Below are 22,353 nucleotides of genomic sequence, written 5' to 3'. Positions count from 1 at the left end.
CTGAAAGAAACGTGTCATTTATGGTTGATCAAAGAAACAGAGGCCTACAGCGCTTGCAGTTCTTGTATTATTTCAGGAACAGAAACCAGCAAAACCAATCACTGTCTTAGCAAAGCTGTTTCAGCTATGTCTTTGGTAATATTCAGTTAAACTGTTTAAGAAACTATGAATAGGAAACATATATAACAAAAAAAATAAAGCTTTGTCATTTAAATATTGCTTAGGCACCCAGATGCTTTTTCATTACAATCTTTGTTAAAGGACTAATAAACTAGGTGATAGGTAACAAACCCAGGTGTCCCACGGTGACAAAACAATCCTCACCCCTGAACACCCTGTAAGGACATCTGGCACAAAGACGTTCTTTTATTCCCACTCTTGCCTCAGGGCTTGTCCAGTTCTTACCCCAAACCCCCTGTCTAGTCAGGATGCTGAGCAACACTTGGAAGGGGCCGCCAAAGCATCCTTTAGTCTCTAGGGAATGTATCAAGAGATTAGAACCTGGGGGAAAAACAAAAAAGAAAACAAAAAAGCCCACCCACCAGGGATGGGACGAAAAACAGGGAAGAGAGCTAAAGCTGCGCTCCAGCCTCATCGGAATCAAAATTAACTTTTTCCTTTCCTGCGAGATGTCACTGGGTGACTCGCTGCCTGGCGGCCACAAAAAATGAAGTGCAGTGGGGGCTCCGAGGACAGACAAACCGCTCGCCAAGCAAGGGGGATGCTTCTCACGTCAGCAAGAAGTCGGAGGCCTCCACACTCAGGTGCACAGGGCAAGGGAGCTGCCATAAGCAGCAGCTGCTGCGTATGTCTAAGTGGCTCTTACTCTATCCAAGCCCGAGACAAAGACCACAGCAGTGGATTCACACACAGCTGAAAGAGGCAATTAGTGCAAAACGATTAGCTCTATTCTAAAGAAGGTTATTGTGTAATGGCAGCAATTCTGCCCAGGCATCATCTTTTCAGGGAGAACAAAATCTGCCACAGAATAAAATGCTGGAAGTTTTGTTGTGCCGGATGAAGAAGAGGAAGGGATGATCAGCGGTGAATTCTGGAACGATCAGCGCGCAGCGCAGCATCATCACCCCTGCCGTGGCCGCTGCCGCTTCAGTGCCTTCTTCGTTGACTTCCACAAAGGACTTGTGAACTACTTCAGAGAGCGCCAGCTCCCTGCCAGCTGAGATTCCCGAGAAGTCTGCCTTCGATAAGTCAAATGCATCTGGCATTCCCATGCTGCTCAGAAGAGGTTTCAGATCATAATCTTCTTCCAGTTTAAACCTGGGTAAAGACACCTTCACCTCTGTGCAGTCCATCATTTCAGGATTGATCCAATCTATCAGCTTCTCATACGTCAGTTCTCTTTCCAGCTGAAGAAAAGCCCAAAAGTTACATAATTAGAACTAGAAGAGAGTTAGTTTCTCACAGCCAAAAGTGGCAATTACTGTGTTTGTTTACACAGTGCACAACATGCATCTTTCTCCCACAGCTCAGACGGTCTCAAGCCCAAAATGCAAGTTACACTTCTCACTAGAGACTACGGCCCCAGCTGAGCTCAATCCCCTGTGTTTTTTTGGTAGACACAATAAGGATCAGTCCTTGACACAAAGTTTACTCTTATAAAACATGTTAGATTGGTTTTTTTTACATCTTTACATCTGGGAAGCAAAAGGTACAGCAGAACTGATGGCAAGGACCCAAAGGAACCAAACCCAGTTCTTCGGTCTCTTAACCACAGGATCCCCTCTCAGGTTGACAGGCCAATGAAAAAAGTCTGCTCACAATGCCCTTTGCAGTCAGCATCAGAAAGCTTTATGAACAAATTCCCTGTCCAGAGCATGAAATAGCCAGAACTTCTATCATATCTCCACAACGGAGGATATCCTGTGCTTTCCTGTGAGCCTGTTTCCAGGTGGTGGGCCAGAGAATCTGCCGGCTGCAGATCAGAAGCTCTATGGGACAAGCCACAGGAGTTCCTCGGAAGTCCCTCAAGTCCCCTCTTCACCACCCCCACAGCTGACCTCTGCTCCTGAGGAGGGTCAGGCCTGCTTCCAGAGCCTCTGGCGCAGCAGGCAACACACAGCTAGACCAGGAGCTACACAAGGCATACCAGTCACTTCAGGGGCAGGGAGGCGTGGGACATTTTGGCTGGTGTTGAGCACCAATGACATAATAGCTTTGGAACTGAACTGCAGGGCTACACGCAACAAACTCTCCTCCCTGGAAGGATACAGACTGTCTTAGCACTTAGCTCACAAACTTACAGCTTCCAAGCCCATGGATTCATCCTGGATTGCATTGGGGAGCAGGATGAGCATGCTGAGTTCATTACCGACATAAGGGAGCTCAAGGATTTGGGTCTTGAAGTCCCCAATATAGGTCATGTTAAATCTATCCTTTTTGAACATCATCTGCACAGGTTTGGTCTCTTTCTAAAAATAAAGAGATGTCAGCAGTTAGTACTGAGCTAATATGCTGGTCTCAAATACAAAGCAGGCATCCAGTTACTCAGGGCTTTTTAGAATTTGACTAAGAGAAGTAAAACACCACAAAGTGCAGCCCCACCACCACCTTTTGTAAAAGAGATAAGAAGTAAGGATCCCCGAGATCTAATTTTTAATCACTAATGTGGAAATGCCTGTGAAGTTTCCTTTAAGGCAAAGAGGGAAGGACATGTGTTTGCTCACTTAAGAGCTACTGGCAAGCACTAAACAGAGCTGATAAGAAGCAGGGCCTGTGCTCCTTGCTTTAAACGAATACAAAATAATTTCTGTGTAGATATTTTCATTTATTTGGTATTATATGATGCTATATTGGTATTACATTTATATGGTATTTTAGTCCATGTGGCTCCAAGTGCTATAACAAAGATGAATTAAAATATTTTAAAATGATACTAAAAATGCCAAGAAAGCAAGAGCATTATTTTGAATTCTGAAGTCACATGGATAGTAAAGGAGCAGCAAGAATCTTCTTAATTTCGTTCACTATCTCCATCAGCTACTATTGTTTACATCATTATTTCCTCCTTTTCAGTTCAGTTTCATTGCTTTCTCCCTCACCTTCAAGAGATAACCATGCAACTAGTTTTTTGTTTTTAAAATAAAGCCCATTGAAAAAATGCCCACAGAGAATACAGCAGACATAACCTTGCAGCAGCGACACTTGAAAAGAATGTCTAAGGGAAGAAAATGCCACGCAGCATGAGAAAATCATCCAGTGAGTCATAAGGTGTGCAAGAGTCACAGAAATAACGTCACAGGATGCTGGGAAGGCTCCTGGGATGTTAAAGTAACTCTTTGCTGCCAGACAGATTGTAAAATAACTATCTTCAAGCTTCAGATTACACCTGGGATTTCCAATTGCTCATTTGAGCCTATTCACAGGCTTCTGCAGCTCATCAGTGGCTAGTCATTAGTAGGATGAAAATGCAAACTTAAGCCCTTTTACAAAGAAAGAGAATTGCAGTTATTTGCATATCTAAATGTGAGTTCCTTGGGTGAGCCAGGGCAGCGTTCTCCAGTCTTACAACTTTCTCCAACAGTTATCTGGATCCTAAAGACTCTAGTCTTAAAATAATCATTGTCTGAGGAAGACTTCCATTCAGAAGTTTCTGCACATGCAGAAGTGCTCTTTGCTGCCTACAATCCAAAGGAACATTTCTTTCCTTATCTGCACCAGCTTTATGCTAAAGTAACCGAGTTCACTGGCTTCTGTGAAATTGTTCACGACTCCCAAACAGCCTGACAGCTTCACTTAATTGTTTTCTTCTCTTCAGTTCTAAGTGCTGTAACTATGCAGAGGGCTACCTCTCTCTAAGGGTAAAAGGAAAAAAGAGGCAGAATGAAAGAAATACTTAATTGTTATATCGAAGTTTCTAGTAATGATGTGAAACTTCACAGAAACCAGACAAGGAGAGTGTTCATATTGAAGGGAGGAGGTATAAGGAATTTCATACAACCTATCCAAGGTAACTCTGCTTGAATGACTTTTGTTGTTGTTGTTCAGAGTTAAATGTATTCACTTCAGAGTACTGCAGAGTGTATTGTCAGCATTTTAGCACAACATACCTTGTTAATATGAAATGGCATTTCCACTGTGCTCTCTTTGTCAAACTGCGTTTCCCAGTTGCCTTTGAAATAGATGGCATTCACCAACACAAGTCTGGTCATTGAATCGAGAACCCCCTCAGCCAACAGGTTCCGAATTTTACCTTTACGATACACAGAAAAAAACCCCAATTGTTAACAGCTTGACATTTATCTAGTTACCTAATATAGTATCTACGCCATAATTAATACACAATAGACAAGAGAATTACGTACCAAACAGAGCAAAAGCTCAGTGTTTGGGTTTTTTTTATTTCACAATATCGTATCTTGAAATAGCTGTTTAGCCAAGCCCTGGGTGTCACTAAATACAACAGGGTGTTCTGCAAAACACTCACCTTCAGTCTTTTCTTCTACCCAGCCATTTATTTGTTTTCTGGAATCCTCCCAAGCATGCATGAAGTCAGTCTGTTCTAGTCCAGCATGGTAGAATTTCTGACTTGACTCTATAAATGACTAACATGGACATTCAGACCAGCTTTTCAGCAATATATTTTACTCTCATTAAGCCACACGATTCTTAAATACACCAAGAAAATCTTCCCCTTCTCCTCCCCCAGCTTCATACAGAGCCGCTGAAGTTGTCTCACACATTCCTATTAGGTTTTACACCACCTGTTTGAACTAGGAATTGTCCACTGTATGTTAAGTCAAAGGGCTTGTTTACTATGCTAGAAAGTTCTACAAAACTTTATTGAGAAATTATGTGCCTCATTTTCGGTTGGAGTTTTTTGTGCTTTAGTGAGAGAATGTATGATTTTGTAAGCTTCTCTCTACATAAATTCATTGCTGAACCTCCCAGACTAATGTGAAACTTTCACTTTAGAGGGAAAACTGATTTTTCTTAGAGAGAGGAAAAAACATACTTTCTCTCTGATTTAATATAGTTAGATCTTTATTAAACAGATGCAAAGTTTTACAGTAATTTTTATCTACTAGAGGAATGAAACACTAGCATTCTTCATTAAAAAGAGACTGTAAATCATTCGGGGGGGAAATGGTGCCTTAAGTCTTCTCAATTCTAGGCAAGCATCTCAAGGAACATGTAAAATGCAATACATATTATCCTTATTTAGATCTTCTGATAATAAAAACATCAGAAGTCATGTAATCCTCTCAGTACGTTCTCTGGATGACTTGCATAACAGAAAAACTACGAAATACTGCCCATGCTGAAGAGCAGTAACAATTCTTTTTTATCATATTTACAAATGATCAAGGGAAGAGATACGTCAACCACTTGTCCCACTGTCAAAAATATGAATGGATCATGGAATCCCAAAAAATTAGTGTATGATGGATTTTTATAGTTCTTTGCACCAGTTGTGCATTCAGCTCACAGGCTACCTAAAAGACTCTGGCATAACCTGTTGCACTGGTAGGTCTCAGCCTAGAAAGTTTGGAAAGCAAAACACAAAGCCTTTGTCTGACTTCCAAAGCAAATACGTAGCAAGTACATTATACTAAAAACACCACGAATTTAATGGTTACTTACTGAGAGAAACTGAAATGTCTTTTCTCCATAAAGCCGGTTAGCAGTTCTCAGTATATATTTGGTGCCTGGATCGTTAATTTCAGAGAGAAGCAACTGATACCCACGGTGAGCATCCTCAGCTTTGTTCAGACAAAGCACCTGTAGAAAGACAAACACCCTCAGCACAGTCCATGCCTTCTCTAAACATACTTGCTTCAGCACAATTTTTATTTTTTTTTAAATTACTTTTGGTTTTTAAAACTGTGACTTGAAGCCAAAAGATTTTTCATCACACCTCCCATCTGGAGATTATCATGCAAGTCACATATGATGCACCCAGCCAGATGCTGCACAAGTAATAAACTAGGGTGCAGAAGAGTCAGCAGTATCTAGTTTCCTTCACTCAAGCCAAGCATTAGTGGATCACAGAATGGCTGAGGTTAGAAGGGACCTCTGGAGTCTGCTGGTACGACCCCCTTGCTCAAGCAGGGCCATCTACAGCCAGCAGCCCAGGACTATGTCCAGATAACTTTGGAATATCTCCAAAGATGGCAATAATACAATATAATTTTGGAGAAACTTTTATGGATTTAAATGAAAACAAAGCATGTTTATACTCCTCTTCCACTTTTTTGCAAAACAGGCAAACATAGTAATACAAATGACTTCGTACTGTCAATAGCGTATGTAAAAAAATTTGCCAAGTGGTATCTGCCACCTGAGCAAGTTTTAAAAAAATTCAACCAAGATGCAGCTATCATTTTGTCATGCATGCAGGACAGATTTTTAATTATTTATTTTTTAATGTGCCTGGCTACATTTTCAAAACATGTACAGTCTGATATTAAACCCAAAGAAGACAGCACAAGAAAATATTCTATGTAGTTAGAGGCAATAACAACAAAAATATCCCAGGTGACTTAATGACTTCTTGAAGGAAGATCTCTGTCTCAACGCCCCCCCACAACAAAAACCAGCAACCTCTTAATTTCATACTGAAGGAAGCTCTTCCTACAAAACCAATAAAAACAGGTACTGCTTACATACACACCAAAGGAAGACCTCTGCTCTCTGAAACCAGAATAGCAACAGTTTAGCACAAGTGCAGGTCACAGACTACAATACAGATTCGTTGTTCATACGGTTCCATCAAATTCAGTACACTAAGTTTACTTAGACATACCTTTGCTATTTGGGCTTCGGTGTTTTCTTTTGAACCCAGCAAAATCATAGACAAAGCAGAAGAAATACTAAAAGGAGAAAAGAATAGATTCTGCCCGCTTTTGTTCTCAGACAGCTTTCTTAAGAGGTCAAGTGCAAAAGTGGTATTTGCTACACAGAGGCTATCCATGGTTCAGAGCCTGGGAGATAAAGCACAAAACAAGAACAGCTCAAATTTATTTGAAAACAAACAGCTAAGTCATTTCTCTCTTTTACATTTCCCAGGATGAACTGTACAGCAAATGTCATAATTAGGCTGGACAATTGTCAACTCATTGAAAACCTAATTCGGTGGAACAAGCACCTTGAATTCCATACCAGGCACTTGAGTTATTTTCTATTTCAATCCCATACTTGCAACAGAGACAGCAATTTCCACTAGTGTCATTAGACTCTTCGCTGGGTAAATAATATCACGTCTTTTAAGATTATCATACATAACAGTATTTTGTTCAGGATTTATTAAAACAAGTTTCTTTTGACTTCACAAATAATTACTTGCCTTTACAGAAAAATCAGAGCAAAAAATTAGGCATCAGAACAGCGTAACTATAAACTCTTACCTTCTCTAAGTATATACCTTCAGTATTACCTTCAGCTTACTTATATGTGCACACGCTGTGTTTTAATCCTAACAGCCTGTCCAGTAGAAGTCAGCTGAATGACTTGACCTACAAGATTAAAAAAGAAAAAAGTTATCTTTTAGTTACACATTAGTGTAATTTCCTGCTGCAGTATAAAGAAAAAAAAAAAACAAAGTCCATTTCAGTTCTGTTTTATTGCTTACAACACAGAAACACATAGTAAAAAAAACCTGCTTATAGATAACTTTAGAGTATGACAGGCATCAAATTACACATGTTGAAGCGTGCACACAAAACTACTTACACAGTTGGTGTATGTATGAACTGAGATTAAACCACACAGCTATAAAAGGAGCAGTAAGTACTAGAATGCCGAGTTAACTACAGATAAGTATCACCAGCCATTGTAAGATATCAGCTGACAGCAAAGGCTTCTGTGTTTTTGGGGTTTTTTTTCCCCTTAAGGCACTGCCTAGTGTTGATATGTTGCTACAAAATACAAAACCAACACATTAATTCCTATTACTAATTGATTATCTCAAACAGGTGGAAAGAACAAGACGACCAGAATTCCCCTACTACACTGATACCCGACGGATTGATAGCAATAAGGGTTTTTGACCTGGAGGTCAAAATGCAGAGGAATAGTGACAGCAGCAAGCAGTGTTATCTAGAAAGTTTTTGTAGGGCTTCCATGACAAGCAAGGACTTACAGACAAAATCCCACCATTTGCCTGGCCAAAAATTGGTGCGTTCAACCAAATTACAAGCAATATTTTAACAGCTGGGACACAAGGCTAGAAGTTGCATCTCTAGTTTTCCATGCTTCTTCTGCAGCTCAGGAAACAGTAACATAACTACTCGCACTCTTCTCACCCAAGCAGTTTTGGAGAGAATATAGAACCGCCAGACTTCCAGAAACAAAAAACATACAATACGAGCATTTATTTGTCAGTCGTTTGTAAACTGCTTGCTGCAAACCCCTCAGTGACCAGAGGGTTTGCCCACAGCAACTCGTCTCTCACTCTGGTCTCCCCACGGGCTCTGCAGGTCAGTGGCAAGGTTCTTGTGAGGAGGCTCACGGATACCCTGACCCTGTGTATTCCCACCACTACGAATCTGAAGTAGTTATTCCCAGGGGTAGACATCTATGCTTTAGGAGAAACTTTACGGAGAGGAAGGCTCTATCTAGATTAAACAGCAGATACAAACGGCAGTCTCCCAACTACCAGTTTTGCCATGGCACCTGGCCAGAGCAGGGTGCAGCCAAGAGGCACATCCCACGACGACTACAACGTGAATTAGTTCCTGGGGTACGCAGATGCCCCCCCACCTCACCTCGGCTGCCCCGGAGGAGCCGCAAGCCACAGAATCATCACAGAATGGTCAGGGTTGGCAGGGACCTCTGTGGGTCACCCAGCCCAACCCCCTGCCCAAGCAGGGTCACCCACAGCAGGCTGCACAGGAGCTTGTCCAGGTGGGTCTGGAATATCTCCAGAGAAGGAGACTCCACAGCCTCCCTGGGCAGCCTGGGCCAGGGCTCCGTCACCCTCAGAGGGAAGAAGTTCTTCCTCATGTTCAGCTGGAGCTTCCTCTGCTTCAGTTTGTGCCCATTGCCCCTTGTCCTGTCACTGGGCACGACTGGAAAGAGTCTGGCCCCATCCTCCTGACCCCCACCCTGCAGATATTTATAAGCATTTATTAGGTCCCCTCCCAGCCTTCTCTTCTCCAGGCTGAACAAGCCCAGCTCCCTCAGCCTCTCCTCGCAGGAGAGATGTTCCAGTCCCCTCACCATCCTCATAGCCCTCTGCTGGGCTCTCTCCAGTAGCTTGAGCACAGCCATGGCGGCTACGCCTGCCAGCGCAGACATCCCCGTTCCCACCCCCTCAACCAAACCAAGCTTCCTTCGGGGACAGGGAAGTCGTTTGGGGTTCGGAGAGCTGGCAGCGACGCTCCGCCACTCGCAGGGCAAGACCTCCGACAGCTCCGGGTTATGGTCCCTCACATCGCGCCTCAGCGGGGGCGGGCGGTGGGACACGGCGAGGCGGCGGCCCCGTCTGCCTCAGCGGCGGCCGAAAGGGAGCCGGGGAGGAGCCCCCGCCGAGCGGACGCGGCCCCCTCAACCTCGGCTACCAGAAGCCGAGGGTTTAACGCTACCCAGGGCGCGGGCTGGGGAACGGGGAAGGGGCAAAAGACCCCCCCCCCCCTCCACGGCCCCCGCGCTGGACTTGACACCTTCAAACTCCGCGCTCCCGCGGTGCCCCCGCCACTCCCAGACACCAGAAGCGCTCCCTGCGCGCCGCTGCGACTCCAGCTGGCACATCACGAAAGAGACAGAAAAGAAATAATAATAAAAGCAAGGCCATGCAGCCTCTGCTTCTTTAAAAGAGAAAAAAAAAAAACCGGCGCAAGCTTCCCGTGGAAAACGGCAGCTGCGGGACAGCGGGGCCGCAGCACTCACCCCGCCGCGTAGCTCAGCTCAGCTCTGCTCCCGGGGCTCGGCCTTTCCCCGGAAGCATTGCTGGGCTGCGGGGAAGGGCGGGAGCTCGGCCCTTGCCCAGCCGCGCCCCGGGCTGGAACTAAAATGGCCACTTGGCCGTCGCGGCGGGGAAGCGCCGCTGCCCCCCCCCCCCCCCCGTCCCAACAAAATGGCGGCCGCCGCCCACCGCCACGGAGCGTCCTTACAGCCCCGTACCCCCTTTATATCTCCGCGGGCCTCGCCGCAGCTGGTGATTTTCCATCTCTGCCTCCCTCTCGTGGCAGAGCTGACAGGAAACACCTCCAGGGGTGATTATTATTTATTAATAATTTTGAAGCGGGGGTTGTTTTGAGCGAAGGTGAGGTGTTGCGTATTGCTGCAGCCAGAGACTGTATGGGCTTGTCCCCTCTTCACGCACCTGAGGAGATGAGTGAGGTGTGTTTAATTTTTTTTAATTTTTTTTTTTAAAGGAATCACTAAAGTGACATGTGAAGCCAGTTGAGGTGAAATGGGGAGCTGAAGGAGATGTACAGCTGGGCTGTGGAAGGAAGGCACCTGGATGGCCTCAGGTGGGGAGGGTCTGCCGCCATTTGTAATGCACAGACCTAATCAAGGGCTGAACAGGAGCAGGGTCAAACTGGTGCGGGGTGGGAGTGAATGCCAAGACCCCATCTGGGGCTGTGTGAGGGGAGGAGAGGGGCTGTGTTAGCACACATTTGCGCACGCCGCTGTGAGGGGAAGCGATAGAAATGCCATAGCTGATAGCGGTGAGGACAGAGCTACCCTCGATGGCTGGGCCTGCACGACAACCAGGATTGCTCTGTGGATGCAAGGCGTCGTGCGCTCTCCCAGGCACCGCCATGGTTTCTCCTTGGGGGTAGGGGGGAGGCGCGGGAGGAGCCGTGCCTCAGGCCTGGGGGGTCTGTGGTCTGGTGGGGAAAGGGTTCAGGTCCCGCTCCCCCCAGCTGCAGCAGGAGTTTTGGGTGTCCTGGTGGATGACAGGTTAACCATGAGCCAGCAGTGTGCCCTGGCTGCCAAGAAAGCCAATGGGATCCTGGGGTGCACCAAGAAGAGTGTGGCCAGCAGGACGAGGGAGGTTCTCCTTCCCCTCTACTCTGCCCTGGTGAGGCCTCATCTGGAGTACTGTGTCCAGTGCTGGGCTCCCCAGTTCAAGAAAGATGAAGAGCTACTGGAGAGAGTCCAGCAGAGGGCTACAAGGATGGTGAGGGGACTGGAGCATCTCCCCTACGAGGAGAGGTTGAGGGAACTGGGCTTGTTCAGCCTGGAGAAGAGAAGGCTGCGAGGGGACCTTATAAATGCCTACAAATATCTGAAGGGTGGGTGTCAGGAGGATGGGGCCAAGCTCTTTTCAGTGGTGCCCAGTGACAGGACAAGGGGCAATGGGCACAAACTGAGCCACAGGAAGTTCCGTCTGAACATGAGGAAGAACTTCTTCCCTCTGAGGGTGACGGAGCCCTGGCCCAGGCTGCCCAGGGAGGTTGTGGAGTCTCCTTCTCTGGAGATATTCCAGACCCGCCTGGACAAGGTCCTGTGCAGCCTGCTCTGGGTGACCCTGCTTGGGCAGGGGGTTGGACTAGATGACCCACAGAGGGCCCTTCCAACCCCGACCATTCCGTGATTCTGTGATTCTGTGAGTTTCAGGTGTTGGAGTGACCCTGACTAGGGTGAGCAGAGTCTGCCAAAGAAGAGGATGGTCTGGGATTTGTTGTGTCTGATGAAGAAGAGAAATGGGTGGTCAGCTTTAAAAGTCATTGTTGGTGCTCTGGATCTCAGCACCAGCACACCTGTGGCAGCCGCTGCCTCAGTACCTTCTTCATTGACCTCCACAAAAGCTTTGTGAATAGCTTTTGAGATGAAAAGATCCTTCTTAGCTGACATCCCTGTGAAATCAGCCCGAACAGGATCAAAAGCATTTCGTATCCCCATGCTGCTCAAAGTGGATTTAAGGTCGTAATTCTCTTCCAGCTTCAGCTTGGGCAGGTACAGATCCACTTCAGCTTTGATCATGTTGGCTGATTCGGTCCATTCGGCCAGTCTCTCATAGGTCAGCTCTCTTTCGACCTGTAATGAGTTGAGGAAGCAAACAGTTGGAGCGTGAAGGGTAGAGACAAGACGTGCACACACCAGTGTCTTAATGCTCATCAAGAACCTGTAAAACAGCCCAGCTACCAGCAATGGGTACACCTGGAACGTGCGCCATATTTGTGGGGCGTGATCCTGCAAAGTGCCGAGTGACAGAGTAGGTAGATATTTTTTTTCTGGTGTGGAGAATATTGCTTTTTTGCAAAGTGTGACTCATAATGATATTAACAGGTGCTTGATATGTGTGTGCACGGGTAACTGTTCCCTTAGTAGTAGTAAATAAGTGGAACGCATGGGACCTCAGGTACAAATAAAAAGATGTTTGCCCTGATCTGTTTAGAATCTGAAACCGATCCTGGCATGGCCATGAGTGGCTGTTAATACCTTCTGGGTCACGGTAGTCAGCACTCAGTTTGAGAAACCTCACCACAAAATATCAGACTGCAGATGACATAAAACTGAATTAAGGCAGCCCTCAGGAGAAGGTAACTCTAGAGCACAGTGATTCAGATTTGGTCCTCATTTTCTGTGTGCTATTCTGGCAATAGAAAAGAGGACACAAAACAGGCTAAGACAGTTAAGTGAACATAAGATTTTAGATGCATCCCTAAGTAAAATACTATGTTTGCAATGTTATCAGGTGCCCTGAAGCCTAAGCTGAGAAATCATGACAGTCTATGAGACAAAGTATGCACACATCAGAACCTATTCTACTGTGATTTTGAAGCTCGTTCTTCCTCTTTTCGTCTGTTTCTGTTACTGACTCATAGTGTATGTGATGCAACAGTAGGTCAGTTTTACCAGCTCCAGACCAGTAGTGTTGTCACTGATGTCATCTGGTAGGAGAACGAACATGCTGAGTTCATTTTCCACATATGGCAGCTCAATAATTTTGAATTTCATTGTTTTTTCATGGAGTATCAAAAATGTATCTCTCAGAAACATCATCTGTACTGGTTTAGTCTTGGTCTGTGGAAAAATTCGGACATAAAAAATAGTGTTACTTCATTCCTTAAAATGGATGGTAAAGATTACTTGCTTCTTTGAACCGAAAGCAAAAATTTGTAAAAAAGTACAAGACTCAGCAGCATTTGTATATTTGGTGCCCTTTCCTTTGGATAGCATCACATACGCCCCCTTTTCAAAGTCATTGGGATCTTTAGAAAAAGTCACATAGACACAACTGAATCACATGTAATGTGTTTCTCATTTTAAAATAAAGGAGTTAGCTTTTCATCCTGTGTTTCTCCCCCTGTGCTGTTGAGAAGGGGAAGTGACAGAGCGGCTTGGTGGGCACTTGGTGGCCAGCCAACGTCAACCCACCATGGCCATGTACCATGATGGATCCTAAAACTGCATGTGTAGCATCGTCGGTTTCAGATACACAGTCACATCATCAACACCATTGCTTCACATTGCCTGGCATACAAATGGTGTTTGCACTGGTAATCTAGGTCAAACAAGATACATGCTTCCATTGACAAATAATTTTGCTTGCCTTTGACACAGTCCAGAAATATGCATGCAGTCAGCTACTGCGAATCGTCAGCGTGTGATCATTGAAATACTGTTAGCTCAAGAACATGCCCTGAGGGTGAACTGAATACATCATCCTCACGCATTTCGCTAACAGCGACGAACCCCCGTGAAAATTCCCTGTGAGTTTTACACAACACGCAGGGTGTGTGAGGAAAGAATAGTTGATTCGGTTTCCTTGAACTGAGAGTATAGACTCAAAAGCAGTAAAGAGATGTAGGTGTGTAAGCGCTGCTCTCAAAAGCAACTCAGTCCTTTTTGAAAATGGGACCTTAGTACTTACAGAAATTTCCTCTTGTTGTTAAGCTGCTTAACCGTGGTGCTCTCAAGTGTTTTGATACTGAAGGGCTATTAAAGTGAAAATCCTGTTCTCATGGATATGTGTAAATAAGATAACGCTGACTAATTTCCACGATTGCTGTTCTCCCTGAGTTTATACCATGTGCCCAGCTATGAGCAGTGTTGCAGTTGCACACGAAACGCAGGCGAAATATTTAGAGGTTTCTTGCTCTTCAGTACTAGACATATTGACATATGACAATAGGCTTATAGACAAGGAATTTACCTTGCTCAGTCTGAAGGGCATCTCAGAAGTATTTTTCTCCAGAAATTTCTTTTCCCAGTTTCCTTTGAAATAAACGGCGTTTACTAAGACCAACACAGTGCAAGAACTGAGAGATCCTGCAGACAGCAGATTCTGTATTTTGCCTTCAAAATCAGACAAATAGGACTGTTATTCCAGTGTGACTGTGTAACTCGACAATTTTCATTATGCCTTCTCTGTGCCTACCTATCTAGCAAAAGTGTTTGCATTTGGGAGGTTTTTTTACTGTAGATTTTTCATGGTGTTTATATGGTAAGAATGACTTTTGGAGTATCTCTGTGTCTTTCTTTTTTAAAATATATTTATTGCAATTTTGCTAGTAAATGATACTAGAAAGTGGGTAAAGTGGAATAGCTTGGATGTTCTGCGAAGTTGGTTGCAAGCAGCTGAAGAATGCAGAAGTAAAACCCTCAGTAATCAGAGTGGAGCCACTCAGTATCTACCTGTGCTTCCCTCTGAACAGAAGTAACTCAGAAGAGGCTACGGCATGAAGAATCAAGGGAAGGACCTTGTAAGGAGCAGCAGTTAGGTTTGGAGAGAGGCATTCTTCAAGCTGTTTAACCGCATTTTACTCATCACCCCTGAGTTTCCATCTTTTATGGATCCTTGGCAGCAAGAGCAATATAGGTGGAAATATAAATGATTTGAAAGTGAGACGAGAAGAAAGCCCTCAGAGTGGTACTTACTCTCAGTTTCATTTTCAACCCACGAATTGATCAGTGTTCTGGCTTGTTCTGCAGCTGTCTTAAAGTTTACAGCTTGTGGCTTTGCATTATAATAGCTCATAGTGAGTTGTAAGAATTTCTGAAAGATAGAATTGGAAAATGTATGCTTATTTAGTTTATTTAGTTATACATAATTGAAGAAAATATCATTTGTTTGAAATGGGATGACCCTTAAGGTCTGATACACTCTGTGCTAAATATTAAGTAAGGACTGATCAAACTTCAGTCTCAAGGAAACTGATACTTCAGATTTTTGTGTTTGAAATCCAAAGTGCTAATTTGTAATTTTGAAATATCCAGTAAGGCGAACATTCTTCACTATTTTTTTTTAATTTCTCAAAATGACTTTTTATATAATTTAAATACTTTTTCCTGATTTATGATGTAGAGTTCAGTACAAGAGAGAAGAATAGCCTTACATAAAGTTGAAACAAGGCTTTTAGATTGCTTCAGAGGCAAGGAACCTGCCAAGAGTTTGTGAGGACGATAGAGGATCTGGTATAAAGGGAATGTTTTGGTAGAATAAAGTCATGGCAGTAAAGCAGAATTAATGATTGCATTGCTGTCTGCTGTGAAGCAGTTCATGGAGATTCACAGCAGGAAATTCTCTAGATGCTCTGTGAAGCATAGGTACACAAGATTATGGAGAAAATGAGCAATAAGCATTCAGAAGGACAAATTACTAATTACTCAGGAGATCAAAACAAACTCCAAGATCAAAGAACAGTAATCTCACTTAAAACCACCTTCCAAGAAATTGTAAGATGATTAATACAATGCCAGTTTTTAGAAAGATTTCAAAAATACAGGTAATTACAAACTCATGAGTCTGTACGGGGCAAATGAATAGAATAGGTCTAGTGGGTGTATGGATAAACATGACGTGTTGGAGGAGTGTCAACAGCAGTTTGTCATGGGAAGTCCTAAATCACAAATCTGTTGGGAGTATTTTGAAGGTGTTAGGAAGCATGCGAGTAGGAAGGTTGAGCCATTACAGTCTATGTGAGTTACCAAAAGGCATTTCGTAAGACTTCTCACCAAAAGCTGAGCGTTCATGGAACCATAGAGATAGGTCGTGTTTGTCTAAGGACTGGAAGCCAAGAGTAGGAGGAAATAGTGTTCACACTGAAGGGTTATGACTACTGGAGTACCACAGGAGTATGTGCTGGGGTCTATGCTAAAGTATTTATTCCATAAAATACGGGTCTAAATAACTACATTAAAATATCTATATTAAAACATTTATAAATGATCCAGTGAAGGATATATACTACAGAGGGTGATTATTACTGTTCAGGAATGAGGCGTTGAAGCTATAATGGAGAGCTGCATGAAAAAATCTGCCCAGTTGTAGCCGGAAAGGCAAACACAATTTTAAGAGTTACAAAGAAAGGAGTAGGGCACAAAAGGAAGAATATTAGAACGCCACTGTATAAAGCTATGGTGTGCCCATTTTCTGAGTTCTCCATGCAGCTCTGGCCTCCCCAGTCTCAGAAATGCTAGAGTGTAAAAGATACAGAGACAGGGGACGAGGATGACCAGCAATATGGAGAAGCGTAATTTAGAGGAAAAATAAACCAATAATGATGCCAACAGGTAGCAGGCTCAGAAAACACAGGTGCTTCCTACAGTGGGCAGTTCAGCTGTGGAACTCCTGCTGCTGAGGGTTGCTGCAGAATCAAAAGGCAAGTCTGGAAATTCATGAAAGAACAGCTCATCAAGGTCGTAGAATCATAGAATCATAGACTGCTTTGGGTTTGAAAGGACCTTTACAGGTCATCTAGCACAACCCCACCGCAGTGAGCAGGGACATCTTCAACTAGACCAGGTTGCTCAGAGCCCCATCCAACCTGGCCTTGAATGTTTCCAGGGATGGGGCCCCCGCCACCCCTCTGGGCAACCTGTGCCAGTGTTTCACTGCCCTCCTGGTAAAAAATTTCTTCCTATGTCTAGTCTAAATCTACCTTTCCTTAGTTTAAAGCCATTGCTCCTTGTTCTATCGCAACAAGCTCTGCTGAAAAGATTTTCCCCATCTTTCCTGGAGGCCCCCGTCAGGTACTGGAAGGCTGCTCTAAGGTCTCCTTGCAGCCTTCTCTTCTCGAGGCTGAACAGCCCCAACTCCCTCAGCCTTTCCTCACAGGAAAGGTGCTCCAGCCCTCAGATCACCTTTGTGGCCCTCCTCTGGACCCGCTCCAACAGCTCCATGTCCTCCTTGTGCTGGGGGCTCCAGAGCTGGACGCAGGACTCCAGGTGGGGTCTCACCAGAGCAGAGTAGAGGGGCAGAATCACCTCCCTCGACCTGCTACGCTTCTCTTGATGCAGCTCAGGTTGGCCTTCTGGGCTGTGAGCGCACATTGGTGGCTCATGTCCAGTTTGTCATCCACCAGTACCCCCAAGTCCTTCTTGGCAGGGCTGCTCTGAATCCCTTCATACCCCAGCCTGTATTGATGGTGGGGCTTGCGCCGACCCAGATGCAGGACCTAAGGTCTGTTAAGTAGACATGCCCTCTGGTTCAGGAAGTCCTTGAGCTGCAGATCGCTTGGTGACCAGAGCAGATTCTAGAGAAGCATCACTATGCAGCGTGCCTTGTTCCCATACACTTCCTAAACTCTTGCACACTGTTGGAGACAAATGAACCTCTTGTCTGTGGAAGGCTAGCCCCGCGTGGCGGTCCTCATCTTCTCACTATCATTTGGAAAATGTTTATCATGTCTATAATTCCTCTTAATGTCAAAGTATTCTCAAGTAAAGGTGTTTAACTCACGGGCAGTAAGGGGTAGGTCTTTTCCCCATACAGTCGGTTGGCACTCTTCAGCAAGTAGGTGCTCCTGGGTTTATTGATGGCAGACAGGAGCTCTCTGAAGCCAGAGTGGATGTTTTCAGCTTGGTTGTCCTCAGGATCCTTGGAAAGAGACACCAATTAGTATGGAATATTTTTTTTCTGTCTGAAGTGTTGCACCTGCTGTGGTTATTTAAAATACCCAGGTTGTCTTAATTAAAACAGAATTTCAGAGGATGGAGCTCTTTTTTGAGTATATTGCGTTTTTGCAGCACTATGTGTAACTGGACAAATTATTTTCTGTCTGTAGGGAGATGACCTGTTTCTGCAGTGCTGTGTAGGCCTTTGGGAACATCAGCTGATGGTGCACCCAGGAAGTTGAATGTCCTCATGACAGTTATGGTGAGGCCTAGTTTTCAGTTTCACAAGGACACATCAATGCAGCCTGGCAGCTTTTGAGGAGGTGCTCTGTTCTGACAGACTCTAATGAATGTCAGGGCATGAACTTACCAACTATTCAGATTTTCCCTGTTTCACATGAATTTTGCTATTGCTGTTTAGGTTATAGAGCAAGCTTGTCCTGGATGTCAATGCTGATGGCTTTAGGGAGCATGAGCTTGCTTGCCAGCTGTTGCCAGCTGTTGCTTCACTAATGGAGGAATAAGCTGCTACCTGTCAGCTGCTCCCCACCAGCTGCTTGGGTGCAGTCTCCTCCTCCGTGGTCCGTACCGTGCCCTGCACTTGAGACACTGAGAGTCGATGCCACTGACTCACGATGATTTTTCGTAAGGTTGGTCAGGTGGCATTCCTTGCTCTAGTCTTTTCTCACTCGTGCTGAGACGTGGGCTGCTAGGAAGGACACCTGGGAAAGAATTTGGTAGGCAGAGGAGACAGGGTAGGAGAGGCTGGCTGCTTTGCAAGGGGACGGAAACAGACTGAAGAGGTAATGGAGGGAAATGTCTGAAGGACCAGACGAGGCAGACTTTGCTACAATTCAGAAAATCAATGAGTTGCTAAAATGAATGTGGATGTGATGATTCATCTTGAAGATCCATCCCCCACCACCTACAGAGAGAATGATATAACTTCCTCCCCTCTTTTATTTCCAGTTTGTCTAATCTAGTTTCTTTGAGCGAGCTTTCTGTTTCTGTGCTAGAGAAAGATGGCTTGTTTGAGTTTACAAGCCTTTCAGTGCTAAAGGAGTTCATTTGATGAAAAAGATCTGAGCAGTTCCTCCTGGGGGAAGTCTCTGGGGAGCTGATGAGCAAAGGTGGATCGGCATGCATTAGCTGGAAGGGGAATTTTGTTTGCCTGTTACGTCCATGCATGAAAAAGGGGGGAGGGAGTTTATTGGCTAGGGCTGGAGTCAGATGTGAATGCAGTAGCAGTTTTTCACTACAGGAAAAAAAAACCCTGAAGCTGACAAGAGATAGTGTTGTCCTAAGCACAATAGGACAAATGATTTGTTAATATTGCCACAGACCAGCTAAAACTAAGTAAGACAGTATTAGAGCCAATCAAATGCTGTTTTTTGCCTCAGTTCTGCTTTTGAAGGCCTGAGTTCATGAGTTTTATGGTAATCTTACCTGCTTGTTCGCTTTTTCTCTTTCTATATATAGCTCTTACTGAAGTGAGAGAGTAGATATAGACTGAAGACAAGCAAATGTTAGAAGGCTAAAGCAGTAGCTGTGATGAAATTTCCCTTTCTCAGAGACCTTTTTCTCTGAGTCTGTTGTTGTAATAAATACCATCTTTCTTGTCTTTGGTCTCCCTGGAGAAGGCCTTGCTGTCCCAGACGAACCTTCTTCTCCTGCAGTCTGGTTAAAATGAAGAACCTGTGGTGATGGTGAATGTTCATAAAGACAGGTTGTTTTTTGAATATAAATGTACCCAAGAGTTATGTAATTATGTTAATTTTCTATGGTAATTCACCAGCCATGCCTAATAACAGTTAGTCTATTAAAGTTTTCAAGGACAAGACCTTAGCCTTGATTTAATCTCTATAACTATGTCATTATTGTATAGATTTTAGTCATATTTACTGCTGAGTAAGAGTCAATATTATGGCTCAAATATGAATTTATTTAGATAAATAGTCAGTTCATGCTTGGCTACATGGAATTTATTTTCAGATCGTGACGAAGCACAACAAAGAGCACGGTGCACTTTAGAGTCTTACTACTGGTACAGGAATGAAAAATTCTGCATTTAATGTATTTAAGTAAATCCATATAACCTAAAAGAGTACGAGACTAAAAAGTTGTGCTAAAGTGGGCGTAAGTGAAATTGTATTTTCAGTACTAGTATATCTCCCTTATTTGTGGGAGGATTACCTTCTTTATGGACTACCTATGTCACAAGCAAAGGTATTTGTACTGTTCCTGTGCAGCCCAACACGTGTTCAGGAGAGCTTACTGACTTTGGTATGCAGTATGAGAAACCAGAACCAGCTGGGGTCTAGAAACAGTGATTTTATCTCTGGCACTCCTTTTTCTAGATTATCTTAGAGCCATATTAATTTTGTTATAAAGCTGTCTCCTTATTACTAATTGAGCACCATATCAAGTGAATTATTCCATTCAAAAGGCAATTAAAATAGAAGGTAGAGTTCAAGCAAGACAAGCAGTAGTCTCTAACGTCAATAACTTCCCTCTGGCGGACCACTTGCGATGCTCTGGGAGCTGTTAGTGTAACCTAAATATAGGGGTAGTGCAGAGCAGAGAGATCCTGGAAATGAAGTGTTCCTTTCTGTTCCCCATTGGCAGAAAAATAATGCAATTTATGTGTGAACCACCTGTAAGGTGAAAAACTGCTGATTTCAGAGCTTACCTCAGCCATCTGGGCTGCGGTGTCACCTTTTGCACCCAGGTAGACCATGGCGAGAGCAGTTGCAATACTCCAAGGAGAGAAGAAAATGTTTTGGCCTTTGGAAGTTTCATTCAGCTTTTTGTAAAGGTCCAGAGTGAAACTGTTGGTTGACACTGAGAGAGACTCCATTGATACAGCCCGAGACAAATGAGTGTCAGAGAGAGGTGATGGCTGCTTCTTCACTTCTGCTAAAAAACACAAAGCTGCTAGTGGGAGATTGCCTGCACCCTCTCAAGTACAGTGTGAGGGTGTCACTGCAATGGGTAAAATACTGCGCAGAGACCAAGTACAGTCAGCTAGTAGGTCTCTTTAAGACCTGCACTACTTCTTCCTTCCCCATCACTTCTCAGTGTCCTCAGCTTTTTTATTTATTATTCATCAGCTGAGCATGATTTTAGCTGGAAGTGTTTTCACAGACCAAATTTGTTTCAAAAACCCATTTGCTTAAGTTTCGTAGAATTATTCTTCGATTCTGAGGGAGTGAAACAGAATAATTTCTTGCTGTGAGATGAGAAAGAAGCTGCTTTGAGCTTTTTTTCTATTTCTTTAAACTTCCTATGCTATTATTTTCTGCTGAAAAAAGCATGAATTCATGTGATTCACTACATGTATCTTGGAGGCTACTAGAGATCTGTAGATTTTTATATGTTCTTGGTGTAGGTAAACCCCCATTTGGAAGCTGTAACTAGATTTGTTATTCACTGTTTTTCAAGTAAACTCCTGTATCTTACATACAACCCCAAACAGTTTCGCTTTCAAGCCACAATTTTTCCCTTGTTTTCTGCTGGCTTATCGGAAGCTGCACATTTTCCGCCCTTGTTCTACTTCTTTTTCCAAGTGTGTTTTTACAGGACAAACCCAAAGCAGACAAAAAACCCAACCCCAGGATTAAACTGACTTTCCATACATGGATCCAGAACAAACCTGTACTTCTTATTACCATATTTTAGATCAGTCTGATACTGTTGGCAGATCTTAGGATAAATTCAGAAATTTCCATTGTCTTCACCAATATAAGGACTACTAAAACACGTACTAAAGTCATTGTAAGATGGCATCAGGTGAAGATCAACAAAAGCAACTGGACATATAAATCGATCTTCACCCACAATTTACATGCTTAAATCAAAAACTACAGTCCTCAAAGCCAGCTGCCATGCAGTGCTAGAGATGCCCAGAGCCTCTGGGATCCTCAAATTTTGATTTCAAAGCTTTCCAGGGCTCCACAACTGCTTTGAAGCATTCCCAGTGTGCTTCAGAGTGAATACCCTGCAGCCTAGCTCATACCTAAGCATTTTTAGGACCTTCAAATCGGATACCTCTTACTGCTGTTCCTGGAGATGCTGATGCTCCCAGAGCGTATCTAGGAAGCAGGGCTGAGCTGAAGATTTTTGCCTGAAGAATTTCAAACCGACATCTCCATCTCCTGTTCTCAGCGAGTACCTGAGCTGAATCTGCCTGGAGCAATCAAGCATTTCTCGGGCTTGAGAGAGAACATGCATGTGTTTCTGTGAGGTTCACTGGTCTACTAGCCACTTTGGTCATCTGGGAAAGGAAAAGTCTGGATGCCTGATCCAGTAGTTATTTGGTATTAATAAAGCAGAGGCTTGAACCAGTACACCCCACGCTGAGCATCCAAAATGCTGTGCTACAGAGTCCTGCTGTCTTGTGTGTTCAATTCCAGGATCAGTAGGAGGGTATTCTCTCCTGCAGCCTGGTCTCAGGCCTCTGATCCAAAGTCAACGAGTAGCCTTCCCACAGGTGAGGAAACTTTCTGCCCTCCCAGGCTGTGTAGGTTTTGCCCGACCTGGGCTTGCATTCTGACCACTGTGGTGGGTTTTCCTAAAGGCTGCACTTAGTACTAAAAAATGAGC

At 44.1% G+C, this 22,353-nt stretch overlaps 1 protein-coding gene across 1 annotated transcript in view; it reads right to left on the bottom strand.

Moving 5' to 3' along the window:
- Positions 1–22,353, bottom strand: part of LOC104331217 (uncharacterized) — a 32,144-nt gene that overhangs the window by 9,622 nt on the left and 169 nt on the right. The window contains exons 2-14 of the mRNA XM_075417264.1: positions 20,441–20,664; positions 19,360–19,446; positions 17,597–17,734; positions 14,794–14,911; positions 14,069–14,211; positions 12,769–12,936; positions 11,565–11,946; positions 6,764–6,936; positions 5,602–5,739; positions 4,445–4,562; positions 4,068–4,210; positions 2,262–2,429; positions 972–1,367 (exon numbers count right to left, since the gene is read on the bottom strand). Coding sequence (XP_075273379.1) covers positions 972–1,367; positions 2,262–2,429; positions 4,068–4,210; positions 4,445–4,562; positions 5,602–5,739; positions 6,764–6,936; positions 11,565–11,946; positions 12,769–12,936; positions 14,069–14,211; positions 14,794–14,911; positions 17,597–17,734; positions 19,360–19,446; positions 20,441–20,608 — 2,340 coding nt within the window. The 5' untranslated portion in view covers positions 20,609–20,664. The remainder of the gene's footprint in view (positions 1–971; positions 1,368–2,261; positions 2,430–4,067; positions 4,211–4,444; positions 4,563–5,601; positions 5,740–6,763; positions 6,937–11,564; positions 11,947–12,768; positions 12,937–14,068; positions 14,212–14,793; positions 14,912–17,596; positions 17,735–19,359; positions 19,447–20,440; positions 20,665–22,353) is intronic.

This window comes from Opisthocomus hoazin, chromosome 3 (assembly GCF_030867145.1).
Source record: "Opisthocomus hoazin isolate bOpiHoa1 chromosome 3, bOpiHoa1.hap1, whole genome shotgun sequence".
NCBI classification, from domain to species: domain Eukaryota; kingdom Metazoa; phylum Chordata; class Aves; order Opisthocomiformes; family Opisthocomidae; genus Opisthocomus; species Opisthocomus hoazin.
The sequence above is the reverse complement of the archived record's forward strand: the minus strand, read 5'-3'. Positions and strand labels throughout refer to the sequence as shown.